The 27,759-nt window shown below is 41.5% G+C and overlaps 1 protein-coding gene across 1 annotated transcript in view; it reads right to left on the bottom strand.

Annotated features, from left to right (window-relative positions):
• Positions 1-26,762, bottom strand: part of Rev1 (REV1 DNA directed polymerase) — a 78,020-nt gene extending 51,258 nt beyond the window's left edge. Inside the window, exons 1-3 of the mRNA XM_051152758.1 lie at positions 26,651-26,762; positions 11,963-12,026; positions 11,110-11,236 (exon numbers count right to left, since the gene is read on the bottom strand). Of these exons, the coding sequence (XP_051008715.1) occupies positions 11,110-11,236; positions 11,963-12,016 (181 nt within the window). The 5' untranslated portion in view covers positions 12,017-12,026; positions 26,651-26,762. The remainder of the gene's footprint in view (positions 1-11,109; positions 11,237-11,962; positions 12,027-26,650) is intronic.
• Between the last annotated feature and the right edge of the window lie 997 nt (positions 26,763-27,759).

Genomic DNA, 27,759 nt, shown 5'->3' with positions numbered 1-27,759 from the left:
TCGCCCTAAATCTTCCTCTCCCTAACCCAAATGCTTGCAATACTACAACACCTGACTTGGGGTCTTCCTAGTAGACACTGATGAAATCCCCTTTTCCTGGTTCTACCAATTACTCAGCTCCAAACTGTGTATGGCAACAGGTGGCTGAGCCTAGCCAGTTGGAACTCCCAGAGCCCAGGCTTCTGGCCTAAAAAAGCAAAAGTTACAAATTTGCTTAACCATCATTATTATAATTTCTCAGTTGAACCTCAGTATTTTCAATTCTCCAAGATCAGTAGTTCTTAACAAAAACAATACACACAAAGCCACAACTGAGGCTTTCCTCAACACTGCAGTGTGATTTCCGAGCTCAGAACCTGCTAATGCTGATGTAAGGAATATGCCTGAATGTCACTGACTACTGGAAAGAGCAGAAATTCATGTAAGAGGTAAACTGATACATTTTTATCAAGTGAAGGCCAAAATATGTCATAATTCCCTGTCCCTATGAAGATGTTATATAAAGTCAATATAGGAAAGCACTATTAAAAACAAAACAAAATCCAAAGTAGCCATTGTCTATAATCCTAACAACTGAGGCAGAAAGAATGTCAAGATCTCAAAGGTAACCTGGGCTACCTGGTAAAACTATGCTACAAAACAACAACAAAAAATGGGCTGGAGCGATGGCTCAGAGGTTAAGAGCACTCACTGGCTACTCTTCCAAAGGTCCTGAGTTCAATTCCCAGAAACCACAGGGTGACTCACAACCATCTATAATGAGATCTGGTGCCCTCTTCTGGAGTGCAGATGTACATGCAGGCAGAACACTGTATGCATAACAAATCTTAAAAAGAAAACAAAAATGCCTTTATAAGGCTGGCCTATAGGAAAGTCTGTCAGGGACTTTATTGACTAATGACTGATGTAAGAGAGCTCAGCCCACTGGTGTGGGGGGACCCCCCCCAAGACAGATAGTCCTGGGTTATATTAGAAAACAAGCTAAACAAGCCAATGAACACAGCTTCAGTCCCCTGCCTTGCCTTCTTTCAGTGATAAGACTGTTGCCTGAAAGTATAAGCGAAATAAACCCCTTTTCCTTTAAGCTGTTTTATAACAGCTATAGAAACCCTAAGACACCTGTCATGCAAGAAAAGGTCTTTGGTCCAAACCACCCCCACCAGTACAATAATAATAAAATTTAAAAACTAAGTCCCACATTGCTAAATTGTCTGATTTAAATTCAAACCACTTTCAACTTTTTATTTACTTCATACACAGAAGTTAACTCTGGATCAAATACCTTATCTAACAAGACACAATTCATGACAAAACAATGGAAAATCTGTCCTAGTTTTTCAGATGCCAGAATTGAATGATTTTCTCATTTTTCTTTCCAAGGTAGACTACTGGAGAGGAAATACAATGTGAACAAAATGTTTCTATAGCAAAAATGTTAGTAACAAATAGTTACTGACAAGAATCATGATTTGGAAACCTGCTACCACAAAAATAAAGATTCTGATACTCTCTAAACTCATACTAAGGTTGGAGAGATGGCCCAAAGGTCAGGAGCATTGGCTGCTCTTCCAGAGAACCTGGCTTCATATGGTCACAACCATCCTAACTCTAGTCCTAGGGATGCAACGCCCTCTGCTGGCCTTTGTGAGCACTGAATGCGTATGATGTGCAGGCATACATGTAGGAGGGGAAAAAAGTAAACTATTTAGCAGCATTTCTTAGGCAAAATGTTGTTGTGTTCCTAATGAGAATAAAGGCACTCTAGGACAGACTATCTTCTGAATCAAAGCTTAAGTTATAACTCACAAATCTCTTTAGTTTACAAAACATCTTAAATTTCAGGGTTAACTGATAGCAGTCATAGTAAGTACTTAACATATCACTTACAGTACAAGCAGAGTGTATACACCATAAAAGGGCAGCACATAAGGGGGGCATCTAGGCCTAAAGCTGGCATCCAACCACAGTACATGCCATCTCCTGATACTGCAACAGCTATATGTAAGTAAGGCTTATGGAAGGTTTTGTTCATCTAGTTAAAACAGTTCTGTAAATGAAACACGAATCTTGTATAACAGGTTTCCTAGCTATATAGGTATGGAAGACACTTTGTGCACTATTTCACCCTTCATGTCCAAAGAACTTAATTCTGATTGTTTTATGTTACACAGATGGTTAAAGATGTAAAGTCAACAACTAGTTATCTGCATTCTCACTCTGACCCAACCATAGAACTTATAATTTGAGTCTCACAATCTTATCAATTAAGAAATAATGTAGCATAAAAAATAATGAAAATAAGGTAGCAGTCACCAAGGGGCAGCGGCAGGGTGGGGGTAGGCGGTGATGAGTGTTGAGGGCTTTCCCTGAGGATCTAATGTATGGAGAAGGAACACAGCTCCTTCTTTAAAACCAAGTATAAGCACACCTGTAATCCCAGCACCTCAGAGGCAGAGGCAGGTGGATCTCTATGAGTTTAAGGCCGGCCTGGTCTACAAAGTGAGGTATAGGACAGCAAGGGCTACACAGAGAAACCCTGTCTCAAAACAAAACAAAACAAAACAAAACCCAAGTACATACTTGGGCAAGGCCCAGTAATGGCCTGGGGCCAGAGCCTTGGGAGCAGTAGCTCCCAGATCCTGAGAACCCAACTCCTTCCACCTTAAGGCTTGGTCATGGTTAGCAAAGCTGCTGTGTGCTAGGTCTGAGAGGCACTTGAGATGCCCTGTGCTCCCTTTGTGCAGCACTGCTAGATAAGCTCCATGCTAACTTCCTCCCATTGTGATCATTTCTACTGACACTGTCCTGTTTTTTTCCTTTTATGAATTCTGTACAGAAGATGCTGTATTTCTTATTAATCTTATCTGGGAGATCTCCTGATCATAAACTTTCCTATCATCCCCTGGTCATCTCTCTCTCTCTCTGCTGTTCCAGGTCAACTGGAGTCCGTTATCCGAGGGACAGCATGAACACACCCTTCTCCTTGTCACTCCCGCCCAAGATGCCAACAGCTATTCTTCCTCTTCTTTTGACAAAAACCACTGCTCAAAAATGTCAGAGAGATCCAACCAAATAAAGTTCTAAATGTCTGGAGAACGGCTTCGTAGTACCTATTAGGTGTAAACGTCCCATCAGGCACCAGCGTAACTACAGAACACAGCAGAAGCAGTACAGAAGATCCCCTCTGACAGCACTTACATTCCTTCATCTCTGATACACAGGAAAGGGAGACGTATACAGTCAGACCAAGTAGTTTCTGGCAGGCATCCACATAGGAAAATTAGCTTCGTCAACATTAAATGGACTCCTCTCCTTCACCACCATAGTCACAAGCTCAGACAGCACCAGCGTCTGCACTTAAGTTCAGCTCCCCCCCTTGCATGGACAGCAGCTTCACTGCACAAGCCATGCCTGTCCACTGCCTGTTGACCAACGTCAGCAGTGCTGAGGCCACTGGGCCTGGATTTTATCCTTGTGTTGTGAAGAGTCAAAGTAACTTGCCGCATCTTTCTACATCAACTGTCCTGCCCAACAGAAGAGTGCAATTACTGTCGCTCAAGATTAAAGCATAGACTCACGTAGAAAAGATAGAGTGTTTTAGGTTGAAAAAAAATAGGTGTGAGTGGACCTGGATACACTAAGCATTAGCAGATGCCTGCACCTGCGACTGCTTGTACAGCCTAACAGCTAGTCAGACTCTGGTCCCGTCTTTCATGATAAAGCCTCAATTTAAAATTTTTTTTAAATAATGCAAAATCTTAACTTTAGGACAACAAAATGTCTCAATTAATACATAATATCAGCCAGCAGGCCTTATACATCTACTGAGAAAGGAGATTTTGAAATAACCAAAAAAATTTGTAGCTATCTCTCACTCCTGCCAGCCAGAATGTTCTTTGTGTTGAAATGTCCTTAAGGCTTCAAATAGGTTACTCTGTGTCCTCCAGGGCATTCCCTGCAAATGTACACGGAAACAGGATCTGCTTCCTCAAAAGCCCAGCTTAATTACAGTACTATTTACATTTTGGAACTGGAATCACCATCACCACTTCCTGTGGGCTGTTCCACAGGATCCTGGAAAGGCATTCCACATCATGAATGAAGAAAAAAAGGACCATCTTAACCCATGAATGTGTTACCCACCTTAGGAATACAAAAAGTTCCTAAGTTCCACATTACAGAATTCACTGTACTGCTGCCCTCTGCCCTCAAGGGAGCCCTCTCCAATCTCTTTTGGGAGTGTATACTTAAGACACACCCTTCAGGTATCAACTAATTTTTTTTCTTTGTTTCACATTTCTTCCCTTGTCATATAACTTAGACCAGCACGAAGTTTTAATAATCATAGTATGATGTAGTTTTATAAAGGGGTAATCTTAAAATGTTTAGTTTTGTACTACAAAAAAATTAATAAAATTTTAAAGTATGTGCTAACTTCAATAAATAATAGGAACAGAGAATGAAAAATGACCATTCATATAAGCATATTATTGAAAATATTTTAACATTCTAATATACAAATACAAAACCATTTTTACAAATAGTTCATTCAACAAATACTAATTAAACATAAATATGATGGTGAGTATTGAGTATTAACTTGACTACAGGAGGATGAGCATGCGTGCAGCAGCCTGGGTGTGGAGGTCAGGGGCCAGCCATTGAGTTGGTTCTCTCCTTTCACCTATCCATGGGCCCCAGGGGTAAAGCTCAGTGTATCAGGCTTGCACAGCGAGCACTTTACCCAAGGAGTCATCTTGCCAGTCACCAAACAATTTCTGCCAAAAGTGCCAGAGTAATTCAAGAGGAAACAGACAATTTAACACTGGGCTGTCCATGGGGAGAGAGATTATGGGGAGAGAGGATATCGGATCACACCAAACCTGAAAATGGGCCACAAAACTATAAACTCTTAAGAGAGGAAATCTGAAAGCACAATTCATGAAACAAATTAGCCATTAAGGATTGCAGAGATGGTGGCTGCTGGGTAAATAAAGGTGCTTGCTCCCGAGCCTGGCAAGCTGACTTCAATGTCTGGGTCCCACTGGATAGTAAGATGATGAATAACTGTTTCCTACAAGCTGCCCTCTGGCCTCCATGTAATGTGAACTCCTCCCCCAACCACCAAGTGCACATAAATGTAAAGGAAAAAAAACTTTTAAATTAAAAAAGTAGTTAAATTTTAACTTATTATTCATTAAAATTACACTTTTGGCCAAGTAAAACAGTAAGATGAAAAAAAGATAAAGGAAACTTGAAAAATGTGAAAAACCACATGCACAGTAGACCTAGAATATATTATATATATTTTAAAAAGCACTCCTAAATAATGGGGAAATGCTCAATACTTCAAAACTGACAATAACAAAAAATAAGAAGATGGCGTAGGGAAGACAAGAAAATAGTAAACAAATACATAACAGGTTGCTTACTGCTGACATCTGTAATAATCTGTGTATGAAACATTCTCCCCTCCCCCCCAAAAGAGCCAAGTGCTGAAACCTTGATGGCCATGGGTAGGGCTGCTTGGGGACACTGGAAGCTTTATTAGACAGAGTATACCTGGATGTATCACTGGGAAGGGGCCACGCCCTTCCTATTCCTTCTCCATTTCCTGTCCTTCATAAGAGGAGCAGCTCCTCGCCTGCACCATTCTACTGTCATGTTTCTGCCGAAGCTTCTAAATCCATGAACCAACAACAATTTTTCTTCCTTAAAACTGTTACTTTCTGGCATTTCGTCGTATGAGTGAAAGTGTAACACACTAACCACAAGTGAACACAAATTAAAGCCACAGCGAGGGCCTGGGAGATAGCTCAGTAACATGCCTGCCATGAAAGGGCAAAGATCTAAGCTCCATCTCTAGAACCCATGGGGGTAAAAAAAGCAAAGAGCCAGTCCTCATGCATGCACTTTTAACCCAAGCACTGGGAAGGCCAGGGAGATAGCCTGGGCTCTCTGGCCAACCAGCCTCTCTATTTAGCAGCTGGAGCACAAGACATTTCCTCAAAGAGCTTTTGAGGAATACCTGAGACTGTCTTCTGACCATGGCATGCACATAAGCACAGACCAAATAAAGCAGCCACAGTGAAATAACATAACACATTTCTAAAACCATATCAACAAAAATTTTAAAAACCTAGCCTCACCAAGGATGGTGAAAATATGGAGCAAATGGTATATAAGCTAAAATCACAGAGAACGATTAATGATACTGACTGAGCTGGATACGTGACTGGCAAGGATGCAAATCAGAGTATTCATACTGCTAGTGAGAATGTGAATATTATAACTTAGGAAAGTCGTATTTTCACAAGAACTAAATATACAAGTACTTTTGTGTTCATGCAAAAACTTATACACATTTATAGCAAAAACTAAAAATTACTCTGATGTTCTTAAGTAGGCAAATGTTACACCGTGGCACATTTATAATATGAAATACAACTATATGATACAAAGGAGGAAAAGACTGCTGATGGATTTAACAATTTTGACACATTACCAAAGAACTAAACTGAGTAAAAAAGGTCATCATCACAGAAGAATGCAGACTGTGTCCTATGTGTGTAACATTATTGAGCAAGAATACTCTAGCCAGTGGCTGCCCAGAGCTGTGGAAAGAGAAGTGGGCACAGCTATGGAAGGGCAGCCTGCAGCGTCACACGGCAGCAACGCCACGTCCTGGCTGTGGTCTCACTCTACTCTGCTGAGATCTCTGCAACTTCTCAAAAGTGCTTCGGGTTCGGTGGCAGACTGACTCTACCTCAGGAAAATAAGATGGAATGGAATGGAGGGTGATACCCAGTGTTGGCCCTGTCCTCCACGCGTGTACACAGACCTTCATGAGCACACATGTACACATCAAGGGAGACAAAATAAGCTGGCAAAGACAAAGAGGATCTTTGTAAGCTCAAGTTATTCAACTAACTGGATCAAAGGAATGAGTATGAAAAAGGCACAGCTAGGTCAGCTGGGAGCTCTACTTGGAACACGAATAGAAGCATGTGGGGACACAACTTGGATAAACAGGACCTCAGCACCTCTGAAGCGAGGCGGCGGGTCAGAGTGGTTGCGGAGGGCTCTGTTAGCATACCTGCGCACTGTCGGGATTGCCCACCTCAGCCTCCTGAGTGCTAGAACCACAGGTGTGCAGCACTTCATCCAGCCTAAAGCAACACATTATTTTAACATCTACTTATTATTTTATGTAGAAATATTTTTCCTAGCTGGGCGTGGTGGCGCACGCCTTTAATCCCAGCACTCGAGAAGCAGAGGCAGGTGAATTGCTGTGAGTTCGAGGCCAGCCTGGTCTACAAGTGAGTCCAGGACAGCCAAGACTAAAAAAGAAAAAAAAAAAAAAAGAAAGAAAAAAGATAGATAGATAGATTTTTTCCTGTGTGTATGTATGTGTACCAAGTATGTGGCTGGTTCCCAGAGTCCAGGAAGGGGAGTGTCATATCCCTTGGGATTGGAGTTGATGATTGTGACCCATCAAAGAGGTGTGGGAATCAAACTTGGGTCTTCTGTACAAGCAATAAGTGCTTTTTTTTTTTTTTTCCTTTACTTTTTGCTTGTTTGGTTTTTTAAAATTAATTATTTGGGAATCTTGCATCATGCACCCGATCCTGCTCAACTCCCAGTCCTTCCATGTCCACTCCCCCAGTAAAGAAAAGGAAAAAGTCCATTTTGTGTTGTCCATGCCCTCACTGGCATGTGGTCTAGTGGCAGGCCCAGAAAAGAAGACAAATCTTCCTCCACCTGCACCCCTACCAGACAACATCAATTGAAGAGACTTGCAGTACTCAGGGAGGGGCAGCAACAAGTCCTCTTAACTGCTGACCCAACTCTATTGACCCCTAAAATACTATTTATTGGCTAACTCAGTACACAGAATCTGTTGTTTTATTTGTAAAACTACACAAAGTACTAAATCAGCACTTTTCCCCTAAAAACATCATCACTTTATATCACAACCTCCGTCCCCCTGACTGGTTCCTCTGTGTAGCCCTGGCTGTGCTGGACTCATTTTCTAGACCAGGCTGGCCTCAAACTCACAGAGATTTGCCTGCCTCTGCCTCCCGAGTGCTGGGATTAAGGCGTGCGCCACCATACCCGGCTTGTATCACAATTTATATCATAGTAAAATTCAGTCTAACTGTAGAATTATTGTATAATACTAACAAGAACAAAAAATTACTATCATTATCTTAAAGGCAAGAGACAAAATAGTGAATCCTAGCAAAACTGTTTTATATACCATACAAAACTTAGTGACATAAAAATGGGATCAGAGTTCCAACCATATCATCAACATAGTGGCAATTACTGCAATCTTGCTCTCCTTCACTTCCTCCCACATAAATAAGGATGCTCTAGTGAGTTAAGGACTTGATTAACTTGTGATTTCAAAAACTACTGATTTTGTTTTGTTTGTTTTGTTTTAACATTTTTAGTCTTTCCATGTACATATGACCAAAGTCTAAGGAACTTAAGTTTGCTAAGGTACACTCAAGAAACTTTCCTATTTTCTACAGGTGAACTGTGGAAGCTGTACCAGCATCCACTCTGAGGTAACACTTTACCAGCAAAACTTACAATGACAACCAACACGCTCTGCCCTTACCAGCCCAGCAAATAATCCGACTGATTAATACTTAATTTTAACTCAGCAAACCTTTTCTGAATAGTTAGGCTCATTCACCACAAAGACAACAGTACAATACAACAGTAATGAAAACGTAGCTCTTGCTTCTGTCTATACGACAGGCAACTACACTGAGGTCTAATGAGTGCTGATGTGCAAATACATGAAGAGCCACAGCCCTAGAGGAACAATGCAGAACCATCTAAGCCAGTGTGAAGACAAACAGGCAATCAAGCAAAGTGACGCATGAGCAGAGATCTTAAACGATAGACAGGTACCGGCCAGCTGCGCAGCAGATTAAAACCATCATACTGACACACATACTGAGAGCTAGTCACTGGGGGAACATACACAAGAACGACCATAGTAAGATTAAGAATTAAGAAAAACTTGGGAGTAATTCCTAATCAACAAAGACAAGAACTAAATGATCAGAAAGAAAAAAAAAAAGCTAGGCTGGGTAAATGAAAACACAGAAAGAAGTTACTTGGTGTCAAGATAAAGAAAAATAAAGTTACATAAAAAATAACTAATGAGCGATGGGGAGAGAAGAGCTGATGGACACACTAGACACAAAGTGGGCACGCAGGGACGTTTATATATAGCAAGTTCATAGCTGAAACTGTAAAAACTACATTTCCAGCTGCCTTGTCCCACCAGCTATTACACTCAGTAAGAGTAAAGACAGCTGGTAGAAGAGACAACAACAACAAAAGGATAAGTAAATGATGCCATGCTTCCAGACTGGGAATCATGGCCCCTGCCTGACCTTCTTTGGCAAATAAAATGTTCTCAGTTACATGCATACCCTTCACAGGCACAAAAGAACATTAAATTCTTTCTCTGGGAAATCACAAGCATGCACCCCAAAGGACTTCAGGGCCAACCCTAATGCTGAGTCCCTGCATGAAGGCCCTGAGAGGCCATGAAACTATAAAAGTGACACACTCCAAGACACTGGAGGTGCTAAAGCTGCGACATCTGCTATGGGGAGTTGCTTACATGAAGTGGAACCGCCTGAGAGAGATATTTTGCAGGCAGAAAAGCTAGAGGGGTGAAGCCATCTAGGCCCTCTGATATCAGGTATGAAGCTAGGGCAGTGGTTCTAAACCTTCCTAATGCTGCGACACTTTAATACAGTTCCTCGTGTTATGGTAACCCCAACCATAAGATTATTTTCATGGGCAGGGCATGGTTGTGCACGCCTTTCATCCCAGTACTCAGGAGGCAAAGGCAGGTGGATCACTGTGAGTCCCAGGCCAGCCTGATCTACAAAGTGAGTCCAGGACAGCCAAGGCTCCGTGGAGAAACCCTGTCTCAATAAATAAATAAACAAACAAATAAATAAATAAATAAATTTTTTCATTGCTACTTCATAACTGTAATTTTGCTAGTTATGAATTTAATGTCAGTGTCTGTCTTCTGATGGCCTTAGGCAAACCCTGTGAAAGGGTCATGACCCACAGGTTGGAACTGCTGAGACAGAGGATTTAGTATTTGCCTTTTGTGTATCAGTCCTGCTTGGTCCAGCATCTCCTGACTATGCCCCCATTCCTCTTTTTAGGAATGGTAATGTATATTCTGTACCATGTATGTTGAAAGTAATTTGCTTTTAGAATTCACAGGGTTTTACTGAGACCGTGGAAGACTATGGGGGCTTTTAATGTTGGATTAATGCACTTGGCATTATAAGACCACTGAGCCTGTGAGGCCTGGCAGTGCAATGTGGTGGTTTGAATGAGAATGTCTGCCATGGTGAGGTTACCGGGCATGCCTTGCTGGGACAGGCTCTGAGAATATGTAGACTCTCCCTACCAGTTCACTCTCTCTGCTTCATGTTTGGGGTTGAAGATGAGACCTCTTAGCTTCCTACCAGGATGTCTCATCCGTCTGGAACCGCAAGCAAAAATAAACTCATTTGGCGCGGGAGAGATGGCTCAGTGGTTAAGAGCACTGCCTAGTCTTCTAGAGGACCCAGGTTTAATTTCCAGCACTCACATGGCAGCTCACATCTATTTGTAACTCCAGTTCCACAGAATCTAACACCCTCACACAGACATACATACAGGCATAACACCAGTGCACATGAAATGAAAATAAATAAGTAAATAATAAATAAACCAAACTCTTTCTTCCATAAGTTACCTTGGTCATGGTTTGTTTTTGTTGTTGTTTTGTTTTTTTGTTTTTCAAGACAGGTTTCTCTGAATAGCCTTGGCTGTCCTAGACTTACTTTGTAGACCAGGTTGGCCTTGAACTCACAGCAAACCGCCTGCCTCTGGGATTAAAGGCGTGTGCCACCACACCAGGCTTGGTCATGGTCTTTTATTACAGCAACAGACAGTAGTTAACACAGATGATAAATAACTTAAGATTAAAAAACAAAACAAAACAAAAACCAATTCTCAGCCCTAAAAAGTTCATGATAAAATTGGGCACCAAAAAAGTAAAAAGTACTCAACCTGTATATCCATTAACATAGATGGCAACTCCACTAAATATTGCAGACGGTGTCCCCTCCTTCTGCTTAGCAGCATCTGAGCGAAACTGCTCCTCCAGCTTCTGGACCTTGGCAGCCATGTACCCACCCTACAACCAAGAGAAGCAATGACAGTCAACCAGTTACAGCTGCCCTGCTACACATTTTTAACTCCCTGCCAGACTTACAAATAGAGTCTCATGTTTTTAACCTTAAAATTAGCTTGACTATTTTGATTATTATGTCTTTAATAATAGTGGTACACATTTATCCAAACTTCAAGCGATTTGTTATTACTGATTATTAAAACTCTGTATGTTCATTATAATTTTTTTCTAGAAAATAGAAATATTAAAAGAAAATTTAAATTGACACAACCCCAGTCACTAACAATTTGGGAAGCTAATTTCAAGCCTTTCTATGTCTCTCGATACTAATTAGAATCATAGGTAATATTCTTTTATTCCCACTATTTGAATATAGGCTATCATAACATATAAAGCTAAGCAATAACTGCAGTGTTTTACTATATACAGATGATTAAGTGACAACACCTGTTTACTGGATACCTGTGTATTTTTTCTATTTCTCAGTTTTATTAGCAATGCTGAGATAAAATATATTAAAGTGGAATATCTACTTCTTCAGGGCAAAATTCTTGACAGTAAATAAAGTTTAAGGGTTAGCATTTATGAACAGTGTTAAGGTTTTCAATGCATTGTGAAAACCACAAAGAGTTGGTGTATAAAGTTACATGTTATACCTTAAGCCACACTATAACCTAAAAAGAACGAGCCCTATCTAGACAGTTAAACACATCATCCATTACAACACACCCATTTTTCCCAGCCATCATTTTCAGTTCGCTTCCTCCATCCACCTCGCCTCATGGTGGAGCTTCTGTGTGGAGAGAAAAAATAAGTTAGTTTTATACCATAATGTACTCTTCACTGATATTTTATCAAGGAAAAACAGAAATTTGAAAATTCAAATGTCCAATTAATGTAAGACAAAAGTATAATGCCAAGTAAACTTTCCTAAAATGTATCACTTCCATGTTGCTCTGTAAGTGAAATCTGCCCACAGAATATCGTGCTTACAGCATAAGCCTCATATTTAAGCAATTTTCAGCTGGGTGTGAGGGGGTAGGGTGAGGGAAGGATCTATGCACTCCCGAATAACAACATTTAACATTCACTTTGCATAAAACATCAATAAATCCAACTAACAGTCACACTTACTTGTTACCACTAGTTAAACAATCTACTAGGATATTCCCTTCACCATGTGTCCTAGGATGGCTCTTAAACTGTGTCAAGAATGCACACAGAGTCTAAGGCATCTGTCCTATAAAATGCACCTTCCCGAAGTTCACTACAAAAGTACAGCATAGAGGAATGATTATCTTGATACCAAATAACTATGACATTGTTAAGGCAACACTTAATCAACTGTACCATACAACACCAAGACTACCATATGATGGCTTCAGTTAAGGCATTCATAGGTCAACAGAGACTCTAAATGAATCCTTACAAAGTCAAATTCTTCTAGCCACAAGGTGAGCCATCACTGCATCTTTCATAAATTAATATAATATTTATATTTTTTCTGTAATTACATAGGTTTATATTAAAGATTATTATTTGAAGCTTTATGAACACTGCCACAGTCAAATTAGCTTTTGGTATGACTTATAAGAATCTTTAACATTTAAAATATAAAATCTTATACACACATTAGCAGATAACTGTTTCAAATGCTCCTGGTTTTTTAAATGCCCTTTGATTTGGTTTCTCTTCCTGACATTTGTATTAACAACACACTGGACAGATAAAATATGACTAAAAGACACACAGAAATTGTCAGCTAAGTCCCAATATTGAGACAAGACAATATAAATGTTTTAGGGGTATATTTAAAGGAGCCTGAGAACAAATTACTACTAACTCTGTGGACAGCGTAAGTTTGGTGTAAGTTTGCTCTAGGTGGTGCATGTGTGTTCAATGTATTCATTATCAAGCTCAGAACTGCACTGTGTGTGTTTCTTTAAATGTTTCAGCTTACTTTGCCAGTCCTAAAGACATCATCCCTTAAGAGTCTAAGAAATTCCTAATACAAAATTCCTGGTATCAGATAAACTCTGAATCTATACACCTACTTTAATGAGAATCCTGGTAATTTGTATGTCACAGCCAGTAAATGTAACTATTTGCTGTCAGACACTTCAACACTTAGCCCCCAGCGGGCTACACTGTTTAGAAATATGGCCTTGCTGGCGGAAGTATGTCACTGTAGGCAAGTGTGACCAGCTAAAGACTGCTGCCATTCCCAGTTGGCGCTCTTTGTCTGCTTCATGCTTTGTGGTTGAAGATGTAGGCTCTCAGCACTCTGCTCAGCTGCCATGCTTCCAGTCAGGATAGACAGTTATTCTCCTGGAAGCATAAGCCCAAATAAACTCTTCCTTTTGTAAGCTGCCTTGGTCATGGTGCGTGTGTGTGGCGTGTGTGTGTGTGTGTGTGTGTGTGTGTCTGTCTGTCTGTCTGTCTGTCTCCCCCCCCCCCCCTTTTCCCGGAAATAGGGTCTGTGTAGCCCTGGCTGTCCTGAACTCACTTTGTAGACCATACTGGCCTGGAACTCATAGAGATTCCCCTACCTCTGCCTCCCAAGTGCTAGGATTAAAGGCATGCGCCACCACCACCTGGCTGATGGTCTCTTATCGTAACAGAAAATAAACTACCAAATAGTGGAAACTAGTCGAAAGTGAGAAGGGAACAACAATTTACAAGATCTGCCACTTCACCCCTCTGATCATCTGTCAACTCCAGAGCAGTGGGCTATGTTTTTAACAGACACCACACTACATGATGAGAACATGACTCTTACAAGTCTTCCAAGAATACTGATCTCCACATTTGGGGTTAGGATCTCAGAAATAAGAACAAACTAAAAAGTAAGCAATCTAAACTTCCCAGAAATTGACCCCACCTCACATTAGCTTATCTGTGAAATGGACTGAGGCAACCCTGGGAAGAGGCACCTGAACAGAGCAGCTATAACCCACCATGATAGCACTTTTGTTTACTTGTCTCTACAACCAATTTACAAATATGACTGTGACACAAAGAAATAAACTATACAGCTGGGCATGGTGGCACTCACCTTTAATCCCAGCACTCAAGGAGGCAGAGGCAGGTGGCTCACTGTGTGTTCAAGGCCAGCCTGGTCTACAAAGTGAGTCCAGGACAGGCAAGACCGCACAGAGAAATCCTGTCTCGCAAAACAAAACAACAATAACAAGAAAAAGAAAAAAGAAAAGACAAAGAAATAAACTACACAAATGAGAACCCACAAAAATCTTAGTGAGTAGTGAGCTTTAGACTTTTGAATAACCATGCTATGTTCAAGGAGATAAAACAGAGCTATAAAAGTTTTTAGCCTTAAAACAAATTACTGATATGGTGGATCACGCCTGTAGTTCAAGAGTCAGAGACAGGAGGAGAGCCCAAAGGTCAAGGCCAGCTTGGGCTACACAGGAGTTCAAGGTTCCAGGCCAGCCTAAGCTACAGAATAATAAATTCGCTTTTTTATGGGAGAGGAGAGCAAAGCAAAGAAATACTAGTGTGATAAATGAACTCAAGGTGAAGATTTTCAGCAGCATGAGCAATGGGACATCCTTAAGCACAGAGTTAGCAATAGGTGCCCCGGCCACTTAGCAACCTCTACTATAAGGCCAAATACAAGGCAAGTGACAGAATCAGACAACAGCACACTTATCCACACCTCCATTGACACTCACTGTCCTACTTAGGGTTATTACCACTGTAACGAAACAGTGACTAAAAGCAAGTTGAGGAGGAAAAAGTATGTTTGTCTCACACTTCCACTTTGTAGTCCATCACTGAAGGAAGTTGTGACCGGAACTCAAACAGGGCAGGAATCTAAAGGCAGGAGCTGATGCAGAGGCCATGGAGGGTGCTGCTTACTACCTTGCTCATCATGCCTTCCTAGCTCAGCCTACTTCCTAATACAATCAAGGACCACCTGCCCAGGGTGGCCCCACCCACAATGGGCTGAGACCTCCTGCATCAATCACTAATTAAGAAAATGCCAGATAGGCTTGTGTACAGCCTAATCTTATGGAGGGAGGCATTTTCTTAATTGAGGTTCTCTCCTCTCTGATGACTGTACCTTATGAGCTGACATAAAACTAGCGAGCACATTTGTAAATATACGTTCTCATTTCACTGAGACCAACAAAAATCTTGTTTCACATTCTCAAATACTATAATGGAAAAATATGAAATTGCCATTAATTGTACATGTTATTGGGTAGCCAGAGTGTTTCAGGCCAGCTAGGGCTACATAGTGAGAGCCGGTTTCCAAACAAAACAAAACAATTTTCCCAAGACTAGAAAGATGGTTCAGGGGCCAAGAGAAGCAGAGGACCAGAGTTTGGCTCAAACAACCACATCTAACAACCAGCTCTAACTCCAGCTCCAAGAGACCTGACACACTCTGCATGCCACCAGCCCCTGCATTCACATACCCCCCCACCAAGCACCTGCCATGCACACATACTTATACACATAAAAACATGAATATTTAACAAAAAATTTCTGAAAATTCAGAATCAAATGCTGTGGTGTTTAACAAATAGGATTATCAAAAACATCTCTTGAAAGTAGTACAGACAAAACCAGCACTTGGACCACATATGATAGCAACAAGAACCACACAATATATGGGAATTAAGTATACATCATTTTAGGACTGGTAATACAGTATTAAGTAAGGAAAGAGCTAAGTAAAACTCTATTCTTATAAATTATAATGTCATGATATAAACGCATAAATTTCTGTTAATCCATAAAGATCACCCAAAAGGAAATGGTTTATCAGTGTCTCTGCAGTCTTGCCTATACAAAGGATCTCTACTCCAAGAGACTGGTCTACTTAATTAAATAAGACTGTCCCTGAAGGGAGGAGGGCAATGAATTAGGATACAAATAACCTCACAGAGGAGTCCTTAAAAAAAAAAAAAAAGAGCTGTTTTCATTTTCTGTTCTGAGCAACCTTTTTAATTACAATGTGTCTTCTTTACTACACCCGACTCATTAAGAAGCAATGGTCCTGATCAATTATCAAGACAGACTTGTAAATAATAATCACCTTGTTTTGAGGTCACTGGATTTTCCAAACTAATTTCTTGGTGCTTGATGATCTCAGGTAAAATGAGAAAGTTTCTAAAACTCCATTCACAAACTGAAATAGCCTACAACTTCTCTGTACCCTGCAACATTAACAGAGAAGCTTCAATGAAGATGTCAAAAATTAAGTTTAAAAAAGCATGATAAAGGGAGCTGGGTGTGATGGCGCTTGCCTGTAACCCCAGCACTTGGGAGGCGGAGGCAGAGGCAGGCAGATCGCTGTGAGTTCAAGGCCAGCCTGGTCTACAAAGTAGTCCAGGACAGCCAAGGCTACACAGGGAAACCCTGTCTTGGGGGAAGGGGGAGAAGGGTTAGGGTTGGAATATCCTTTTCCCAACATTTAGGGTATGTCTTCAGAAAACTTTATAGTCATTTATTACAGTATTCTACCCTGCCAAGACAGAGTAAAATCAAATTAGAACTGACTTAGAAACCCCCTGAAACTATAGAAAACATGTTACTTAAAACAAGCACCCAACCTCTATAACACAATCGAAATGAATGATGTAAGCTCCAAGCCCAGCTTAGGAACTACCACCTAGCTATGGTACAGGGTGACCTCACGAGCACCAAGTCTCAATCTCTTCACCTATTAACAGGAAATGTGACTGACTAGTGCTCAGAAAATTCCCTTATAGGGCCTGTGGAGGAATGCTAAGTGAATGTATCAACTGGCAAAAAAGCGCTGTTTAGCCAATCAGCTGGGCAGAAGGACAGGAAGTAGAAGGCGGGACTTCCTGGACGGGGGGGGGGGGGGGGGGAGTTTGAAGGTTGGAGAGGGAGGTGGTTTTCTGACTGTTGGAGGAGGACTGTGGGGACTTGACCAAGACCAGCCCATGGGTCATAGCGGCAAGTGCTTGGAATATATGTATGTTATAAGGTTTAGAGTAGTTTGTTTAGTTTAAATTAGAATCAGTTCGGACTCTGCCCAGCAAAGTGCTGGCAGCTTTAAGGTACGTTTCAGTCTCCCTGTGTCAGTTATTTGCTTTGTAGGCAGAACGGATACAGAATACAGATGTAAGGTAGAAAAGTGACCAGAGTAAAGAAAGAGAACTGGAGGTAAAAAAGCAACCAATCCAACTTTAGAATAAAGAGTCTTCTCAAAGGTTAACACAAAACAAAAGAAAACTTTGGGACAGACTACTGATTTAAACTAATCAGCAAACAATAAGTTTTCTTACTTCTTGTTTTCACGCGACAGGGGCCAGATATGCCTCAACCACTGAAAGGTTCTGCAAGCTAAAATTGCAAGGATATATTTAGGTAAAAAATATTGAAGACCAGCCAAATTAGTGACTATCAAATATAGCTATGCCCAGGCCCATTCAACATGCAGTAACAGCTAGTCAGGCGAGGTAAATGGAAGGGAAACGGTAGAGCAGCTGGGACCTGCAATGTTTACAGTAGGCTTCCTGACCTATCTTACCCCAACCTAGGAAAAGTCTCGCCAGAGCCTGCTTGCTTCATCGGTATGTAGCAGGATTACTTAAGCATGTGTCCTCGCTAGGCACATCAACAGCAACCCATCCCAGACTTGGATGTACATGTTAAGAGGCTGCTCACACCCCATCAGTAAGCTGTATTTGCCTGCTTCCCATGGTTGTTGGTAAGTTTCATTTATTTTTACTTATTTTTAGTTTTCTCACATAAGGTCTCTATAGCCCAGGATGGCTTGGAACTCACAGCTATCTTCCTGACTCAGCCTGAGCCCTGGCATTAGGCACCACATTTGTCTCTTAATTTTAAGATTATTATCAAAGGAACAATCGTCACCAGTAACAATCATTTTTATGCAAAAGTGTTATTTCACCTATTGACTAAAAAAGAATTACTAATACCATAAATTATAAACAGTTCATCACACTGACAAAACTCTCCCAAATACACAGTGATCATTAATTAATCTGGTATTTGTAACCCCTAAATATATGGACTACTAATAAATGAAACTCATGCTCGATGGAACACACCTGTAATTTCAACACTCAGAAGATCGAGGCTGAAGTGTTATAGCCAGAATGGTCTGCCTAGTAGTAGTCTTGGTGGGCTGGGGAGGGGGAAAGGAAGAGCAGGCCAGGTACAGTAAGTCATATTTGTAATCACAGTACTCTGTTAAGGAAGGAGGATTTTGAGTTCAAGCCAACAGAGGCTAGCTATGTAGCCAGACCCTGTCCCAAACAAACCAGTAATCAAAGTAAGTATAACAGCCTTCTAGTGACTTTTAATCAGTCTCATTATTATAGTCATATCTACTTGTAAATCACTATCTTGCTTTCATTTAAATAGTTATAAGAAATATTTGCTGACTAAGATGAATATACAATGAATAATGTGCACATTTTAGTAACATGACATTAATTCATAATGTGACACAACACAAAGAAAGCCACCTGTAGCCACCCCATTTCTAGGAAAGGCTGAAATAAGTTTGGTTTGGACGCAGTCCCATGTCTCTACTCAATACTGTGTTCCCCTGACCTCAGCCATCACTCGCCCAGAGACTTACTGCGCACGGAGTGGTACTGATGACACCCAGACTTGCAGCTGGCTTTAGAAATGAGGACGATCCACCCCTTCCATCCCCACTCCAGCCATAAACAAACAAACAGCAACAAATGAAGGCTGTCTAGGCCAAAAAAAAAAAAAAAAAAAAAGGCATTTGGTTCTAATTTTTCAATCTTTCACATTTCCTGTACTTTAATGGGATACAAAGTTGGCAACTGTAAATTACATTTCCTAGGTGTCTCCTCTAAGGTCAAGAGTGTGTTATGTGACTACGCCTTGGCCAGCGAGGCCTGGGCAAGCATGACGTCTGCCGTGTTCCCTAGCACTGGGGTCAAATGTCCTGCAGTTCTGGAAGCTGCCTAACTCTTTACCAAGGACGCAGTGTGAAGTAAGAGAGGTTCAACTGTAACCCCTACAAAATGGCTGAGCGAACAGGGGAGCCTGTGGCCCTGGGTAGCAATGAGAACAGCTTGCCCTCTGTGGGTTAGCTGCCTACCTCTGTACTGTCACAGGCAGGAGAAAGCCTCAATATTGTTGGCTGAATTCAAAGTCTTTTCCAGCACCTTAGTCTGTGCCCTAATAAACTTAAGAACACTGAAATATTTTAGTGTTAGTAATCTGTTCCACATTTAAATTAACTATACATAGATTTTAAAAGACAGTAAGGTATATAATAAAACTATCAGGATGCAGTTAAGGAAAATGCCAAGCAATATTTCTACTGTCCTTGTCCTACTTAGCTTTGTCAACTTAGCTTAGCTTAGAATCGTCTAAGAGGAAAGCCTCCACTAAGGAACTGCCTAGATCAGACTGACCTGTGACAGGTCTCTGAAGGATCATCTCCACTGTTAATATAAGAGGGCCCAATCTCCTGTGGGAGGCACCGTCACTAGGCAGGTGGTCCTGAGCTGGGTAAGAAAGCTAGCTAAGCATAAGGTTATCAATAGGCAATAGAGCAAGACAAAGAGTCCAAAGAAGTAAAATACCATTAGCCATGCCTGTGTAAAAACAGCAAATAAATACCTGTAGGAAATTACACAGTTGCAGTAAATCAGAGTAAAGTTTGAAATCACAAGATTTCAAAGGTCACACATACATAATGATAGGGACACAAGTCTAATGAGGAACACAAGGAATGTCAAGGAGGGGATTTTTCTCTGGAGCAGTGGGTCTCATACCTGAGCACCAGAATCCCACTGTGCCCCATCACCATAAACACAGGCCACTGCGCCCCAACTGAAACGATTCTGATTCAGAGGTTATGGGTTATTTGGGTAGGGCGGGAATTTTTATATATTCTAAAAAGCTCCCAGGTAACTCAGAAAGTGCTGGTCATGGGCTGGGTTTGCTGCTATTTAAAGTGTACACAGAGGGAAATGCAGACAGACTGGAGCAGGAGCTCAGAAGAAAAGAGGCATGTGCCACACGGTGCTCTGCCTGAGGAATTCCACAGGATGCGTACTACAGGGGACAGCCTTTCCTGTCTGTTCTCCCATTCTCCTCCCATCTAATTCCAGATCGGATTAATAGTTTCCTTCAAATGCACTTTCATATGCAGCTTTCAAGGTAAGTAAAGTATAAGCCAAAATGCAAGATTATCAGAGATAAAAGTCCTACACAAAACTGAATACTAGACCCCACCTTAGAGGCACTAACAGAATGCAATCAATGCACAGAGAAAGCAACCAAACTCAGGTTGGAGAGGAAAGCCAAGAAAGCAAAACGAGATATATGCTGAGGACAATAATGAAACAGAGGCCTGGAGTAGCAACCTATGCCCTTAAATCTTACTTTATTTTTAGGAAGGGCAGTACAAATATCTACGCACACACTGCAGGGCGCGGGGGCAGGAATGGTCATCTCATGCACTCCACTGCACAATTTACTGCCTCGCTAAAACTCGCAAGGTAAATGAACATCAATAGCGCGCAACTAAAAGTAAATTCCTTGGAGAAACTGAAGTTCAAAAATATCATCTAACTTGGTGTTGGACAGATGGCTCGGGAGCAAAATAACTTCCCTTCAAGTATGATACCAGAGTTGGGGTCCCCAGCATCCATATAGTAAAAGCCAGGCATGGCGGCATGCACCTTTAATCTCTGGAACTCACTGGGCGTCTGGCCAGCCAGCCTAGCTGAATGAATGAGCTACTGATTAAGTGAGCATCTAGCTCAGAAAAGTAAGGTAGTGAGCAATTGAGGAGGACATCTAGCTGACCTCTAGCCTTCACATGCACAGACCACACAAATACATGCGTACCCTACACGCATGCACACACGCACCCTCCTACCCTATTTTCTCCAAGACTCTTTTCTCACTACTCTTTAGATTCAGTGTAACTGCAAATGAACATAAAAAAAGGAACATTTACATCACGAAAATTTCTGGACTCTTCCCTCGCCTTCATGCTGAGACTCCTCACATATAGAAAGAAAATCACTGCCTTTAAAGATGAGATGCTGTATTCTTCAAGATCCTCCAAGTGTAATGCGGTTTAATTTAAGTTCAGTCAGTACACTCTGCTCATTTTGGAGTCTGTCTGGTTTTGAGACTGGATCTCATGTAACCAGTCTGGCCTTAAACTCACTAGGTAGCTGAGGATGACCTTGACCATGACGCTGCTGCCTCTACCTCCCAGGTGCTGGGATTACAGACGTCATGCTACATTGGCCACTACTATACCGTAGCTAACAGATTCTGAGAAAGTTAGTTTCAAGTGAATTTAATATGACCTTTAAGTAACAATTAGAAGTACGTTTTTTATTGGCCATAAAGGGCATGCAGAACATTAGCCTCCACTATCGCAGCTTTGAACAGTGTCAGCGCTCCCTCTTTAAACACTGGAATTCCAATTGGCGACATTTTACAAGTCTCTGGAACATTTTACAACTCTAACAAATAGATTAGCAATACTTCCATCTCAACCACAAAAATCTCAGTTTTTTCACTAAGTAGCAGTAAATTATACACACACACACACACACACACACACACACACCTGTGTGTGTGTGATTAAAAATTATGATTCAAAGAAATTCCAAAAACCAAAATTTTCAGACAAGTGAGCTTTTAAAACCCAGAAAGTATCTATAAACCCAACTTATAACTATGTAAATAAATGTTTGCCTGAAACAAACATCAGCCTGGGTTTTAGATTCTATACATCAATAGAAATGTTACAATCCTCAACAGAAAGCAACCCCTTCAGATTAGACATAAGGCAGGGGATAGCTATTTCCTCTGAACTTAAATAGTCCTTTTTGGAAAGGACAGAAGGCCCTTGAAACCCAGGAAGTAAGGCTAAAACTTGGAAGTTTCCTGGGGCCTTGCCCGAAGGCTGCACAGCAGTTAATGACTTACTAGGATGCAGCTCCGTGGAAGAACAGTTGTTTCCTCCTACGCTTCACACTTCAATCCCCAGCACACGGGGATCTTGCACCCAAAGAATCTAAACAAAAATCTCAACACATAATTCTGTGTCTAAGAGGCAGAAATGAAGTTAAGCCCATTCTTAGTAATCTCAGATGTAAGAATGATGGAGTTTAGAGAATTAGCTGAACCTTCAAGAAGCTCCTCTAAAACTCTGAGTGTGATCAAGGAAGACTTAGCCAGAGAGCAACAAGCTGGTTCACTTTCACACGCTCACATCAATCACAGACAAATTTTGTCCACCCTGCTCATAGAGAGCCATGGGGCCAGACACTCAGATGATAAACTTCAGTCCAAACACCAGAACTCAAGTAAAGTAAGAGCAACAACAGTAACAAAGCCTGGGTTGTGGCACATACGTGTGCTAGGAAAACAGGCTCCATGTTCTGCCTAGCCAGCCAGTCCAATTCCAGGGCAGTGAAACCCCTTTTATCAAATGGGTGGACGGCACCTGAGGACCATCCCCAAGGTTGCCCTCTGGCTTCCACATATGCAAGCTCACACACAGACACACGGGACTAAACTACACTTTAAAAAGGGTTTTCATGAGCCAGTAAGACAGCTCAGTGAGTAAAGGTTCTTGCAGCCAAGCCTGATGTACTGAGTTCAATACCTGGGACCTACACAGGAGCAGGAACCTGACTCTGACAAGATGTCCTCTGACCTCCACACAGACAGCATCCCACCCTGACACAGATACAGAAATGTAATTTTTTAAAGAGGGTTAAAGCATTTGTTATTAAGCATCAGGATCCGAGTCTGATCACCAGAACCCATGTGGTAGGAGGGCCTAAGTCACACATATAAACACATGTACACAAAATAAACGGATGTAATTCAAAAAAACAAATAAAAGGTGTTCCAAATCATCTTCCTGGGCAAAAAAGAAAGCGCAAATTTTAACTATATTATATGACATTTTTTTTTTTGGTTGGTTTTTGTTGTTTGTTTTTTCTATGTAATCTTGGCTGTCCTGGATTCACTTTGTAGACCATGCTGGCCTCAAACTCATAGCGATCTGCCTACCTCTGCCTTCGCAAGTGCTGAGATTAAAGGTGTGTGCCACCACACCTGGCTTATGACATTATTTTTAACTATTCCCAGTATCAATTTTCTATGAATATATTACTCAGAACAATGTAACTTGAAAAGCCACAAAATCATCCATATAACTGTTAACATATTTAAATGTTGACATTCTCTCTTGAGAAGCCCAGACTCACTTTTCTCTTAGGTTTACAAAACTTGCTTGTGCACCTCTACCCCTCTCTCATGCTTGTGTGTGTGTGTTTCCCTTCCCTTAATTTCCACACTTAAGTCTGTATTAAACTCTTTATAGATATAGTTCTGGGGACTGGGGAGATGACTCCACTAAAAAAAGAGAGGGAGGGAGGGAGGGAGGGACGGAGGGAGGGAGACAAAGGTAGGTATGTAGAATACTGACTGCTAGGTTGTTTTAAGCTCCAACTTGAAAACCAAAATACTACATGTAGGGAAAACTCATGATGGCAGAAAACATCACACTAAAAATGATAAAACATCTCTCCTTTCTAAAGGCTAGGGAAAAAACAAAAACAAAACAAAAAAAACAAAAACAAAAAAAACAACCAGACTTCCATGAGATCTTCAAGCATTTTCCTGTCAGAAGACAGGAAGCCTCCAACAAGTTTCATCACCACAATCATATTTCCAGTAAAACCTCAAAGCAAAACCTATGAAAGCTACTCTGGTATGTGGCTATTGGGACAATCACTTAGCATCTTCTTTAGATTGAAAAATAAAAATAAATCTTACACACTAAGACTACAGAGAGGCCACCACTCTCAGTTTATTGTATATTAGACATATAGAGAAAGTATTTAAAAAGTCAAAGCCAACAAAATTTCTTTCAAAAAAATGTAAAAACTAATTCAATTTTATCTCCCGCTAACAATTAAAAAAAAAAAAATGTTAGAAGCTGGGCAGTGGTGGCACAGCCTTTAGTCCAAGCACTTGGGAGGCAGAGGCAGGCAGATTTCTTGAGTTTAAGGCCAGCCTGGTCTACAGGCTGATCCAGAACAGCCAAGGCTACACAGAGAAACCATCTCCAAAAAACAAAAATATGTTAGTATGTGAAACTAGATTTTTAAAGTTATTTGTTTTTCAGGCTGGGGAGAAGGCTCAGTAAGTAAAGTGCCCGCTTTGTAAGCATGAGGACCTAAATTCAGATCCTATCCACATAACATCTGTGCAGCACTGCACACTTCTTTCCAACTCTGCACGTTGGGGTGTTAAGAGCCAGCCAGCCTAGTCACAATGGCAGTCTCCATGTTCAGTGGGATTGTGACTCAAAAGCTAAGGTGGAGAGCAACTGGAAGACGTCAGACATAGACCTCTGGCCTCCACACAAAGTATAGAAAACTCACACCTATGCACTTTGACATGTATTCAATTGCTCACTGTAATGCTGTAAGCTAGATAATACTGTAATCACCATGTACAGCTGAATAAAATGAAGCAACAAAAATCATTAACCTGTGTAGGGTCCCAGACTCAGTAAATGGCAGCAGACAAGATCTTGACTGAAGTTGTCAAATATTCAAATCAACTACAGCATTCATTTAGTTAACAATTTTTACTAAGAGTCTATTAGGTACCAGGAACAGCCTGGGATAAAATAACAAATAAACTTAGTTTGATCTCTACACTGTAGTTAGGAAGAGAGAGCCAACAAATCTAATGGGATTAAGTGAAACGTGTATTTGATAATAATTAAAAAAGAATGAAATAAAAAATTATATTTAAGAGCAAACAACAACAAAAAGTCACACAACTGGAAGAGAGAAACCTGCTTCTGTTTTAGGAACCATGAGAAGCTCCCTCCAGTAAAGAACAGCAATAGAGACCAGATCACCCGCCGTCACCCAGAAGAGGTGTCCAGGGTAAGGGTCTGGGGAGCATCCTGAATAGAGACCAGATCACCCACCGTCACCCAGAAGAGGTGTCCAGGGTAACGGTCTGGGGAGCATCCTGAAGCTCAAAAGAGAAAAGTCACAGGGTAAAACTAAGGTGAAGTTGGCAGCCACCCTGAGGGCAGAGAGAAGGCGCTTAGATGCAATTCTGTACATAACCCAGAGCTTTTGGAGGATTTTAGGCAAAAAAAAAAAAAAAAAAAAAAAAAAGTCTATCAAATCTTTCTCAAAAGCTCATTCTAACTGTTATGTGAGGAACGGCACGTGAGATAAGGATAGCAGTGAGGGCGCCACTCCAACCACGTAAGGAAGGTAACACAGAACTTGAGACTTGGATGTGTGCATGGTTCATAAGGAGACGAGATACTAAAAGAACCTGCAACTTGTCTCTTAAAAAGACTGAAATTATCACTCTTCTCACGCTCTCAAGCTGTGTTCAAAGAAAATTAAAATGTTAATTCCACATTAATGTTTCAGTTGCTGTTTTTACAAGAAAGAAAATTCACATAAATTAGGTCATTTTTGCTTGTTTGCTTTTCAATATTCTGTCTAACTTACCCTGTGATTTATTCTGCTTTTGTTTCAGGTAGGGTCTAATTATGCAGGCCCTAACTGGCCTAGGCCTCACTATGTAGATCAAGTTGGCTTCAGACCAGCAGAGAACCACCTCCTCCGCCTGTCCAGCGCTGGGATTACACAACCATTTACAAGCCCTTACCTTCTAATGAAGCGCAGAGAAAACACACCAACCTTCAGGGTCTGTTCACTGTAGACAACAGGTACCTAAGGGTCCTGTGATTGATTAGTTTTCTCCTCGTGGGTTATCTCTAGCATGCCAGGCCCTATTCAGTACACTGCCACAAGAGGAAACACTTACTGAGTACCTGCTCGAGACTCACTGTCTCATCAAATGCCTTCCATGTAAGAACTAAATTATTAGCTACCCCAGCTGGAAAATGATGTCTTCACGGTGGCGCCCACCTGTAATCCCAACCCCGGATGCAGGGGCATGCGGATCACTGTGAGTTCAAGGCTAACCTGGTCTACAAAGTGAGACCAGGACAGCCAATACTACACAGAGAAAAACCCTGTCTCGAAAAAACCAAAACCAAAAATAAAAAATAAAAAAGAAAAGAAAAGAAAAAAAAGAAAAAAGCTTGTCCAAGGTCACACAGCTGGTAGAGACAAAATCCAAACCCATAGCTAAATGCTCTGATCTTTCCATTTCAGAGGCCACTACAGACTGTGTTTGGCTGCTATAGACATATGTAGTCCTTGGAACTTATTAACAGTTTTTGGTTTTTTTTCTGTTCAGTATCTTAGTTTTCAGTTGGGGTTAAGGGAATGAAGTTACATATTTAAGCACACAGAAATTAATCTCAAAATGATTCCCACATTTTAAAAAAATTGACAAATAGGAATTATTTACCATAAAAAGGAGTGACGTTTCATGATATGATACACGAATTGATACAGACTGACCTCAGAGGACCTACAAAACACAAACAAGAAAACAGTAATTAAAGAAAAATGGCAAATAACTAGGCTAAGCAGTGTTACACTATTGCAGACTGCATTCCTGGATGGACAGCCTCAGACAAACTCAAGTTAAGTGTCCAGCACCAGGTAGCACCAGGAGGGCGGGAGGGGCATACTAGCGGCATCTGCCTAGGCAAAGCCCGGTCAATGTGGGAAAGCAGACTCCAACTTTTGGAAAACCCATCTAAGGTAACATTAAGCTGAGCGCCACAGGAACAAGATTCCCGTAGGTCTTAATTCCACCTGAAGGCGGAACTGACATTGTCCGGGACAGGAGGAGCCAGAGACCAGGCAGATAATTTAAGAGTTGCTACATAGTCCTTAGTAGTTACAAATCCTTTTTATGACGCATCTCTATTTTTATCTACACACCATTTCTCCTTTATACCTGACCCAAGAAAAAGAAGAGTTAAAAAAAAAATCCTAATTAGTCATTTATCACCTGTAGTGTTTTTATTAAACAATTAAGGAACGCCACTACAGGAAAGTCGGGGCTTTCCAAACCGGGCATAGGAAGAGCCTCCAAACACAGACCAGAGCCCTTCCCTTGTCTATACCTCCACTGTTATTTTAACAGCGCATACAAGTGAGAGGAGAGCCCTGTGAAGACACTTGGGGACAGGTGTCCTGCATAGGACGGGGACACATAAGTGACAAGGAAAAAGGAGAGAGGAAAACACTGCCTCCGGGATTGCCAGAGAGCACCGGAGAGGCGGAAGCCGGTGCACCGGGGGCCAGCGGCAAGCGGAGGCCGGAGGACCGCGGCGCCGGCGCCGGGCGCCCCTGCCACCTTCTGCAAACACTGGTGGAACGGACGCTCGAACGCGCGGGTGAATGAATGGCCGGCCGGGCGCCGGCGTAGGACGAGTGAGTTGCGACGCTGGTGGCGGGACTCGGACGCAGGACGGGGGGGCGGGGAGGGGTAGGCGGGCGAGGGAGCGCGGGAGGCAGCAGCGCCGGGGTGGCCGCGCCATGGCGGAGAGGGAACGGGAGGTCACG

This window comes from Acomys russatus, chromosome 11 (genome assembly GCF_903995435.1).
Source record: "Acomys russatus chromosome 11, mAcoRus1.1, whole genome shotgun sequence".
Classification (NCBI taxonomy): domain Eukaryota; kingdom Metazoa; phylum Chordata; class Mammalia; order Rodentia; family Muridae; genus Acomys; species Acomys russatus.
Note: the sequence above shows the minus strand (reverse complement) of the source record. Positions and strands in the feature narration are given on the sequence as shown.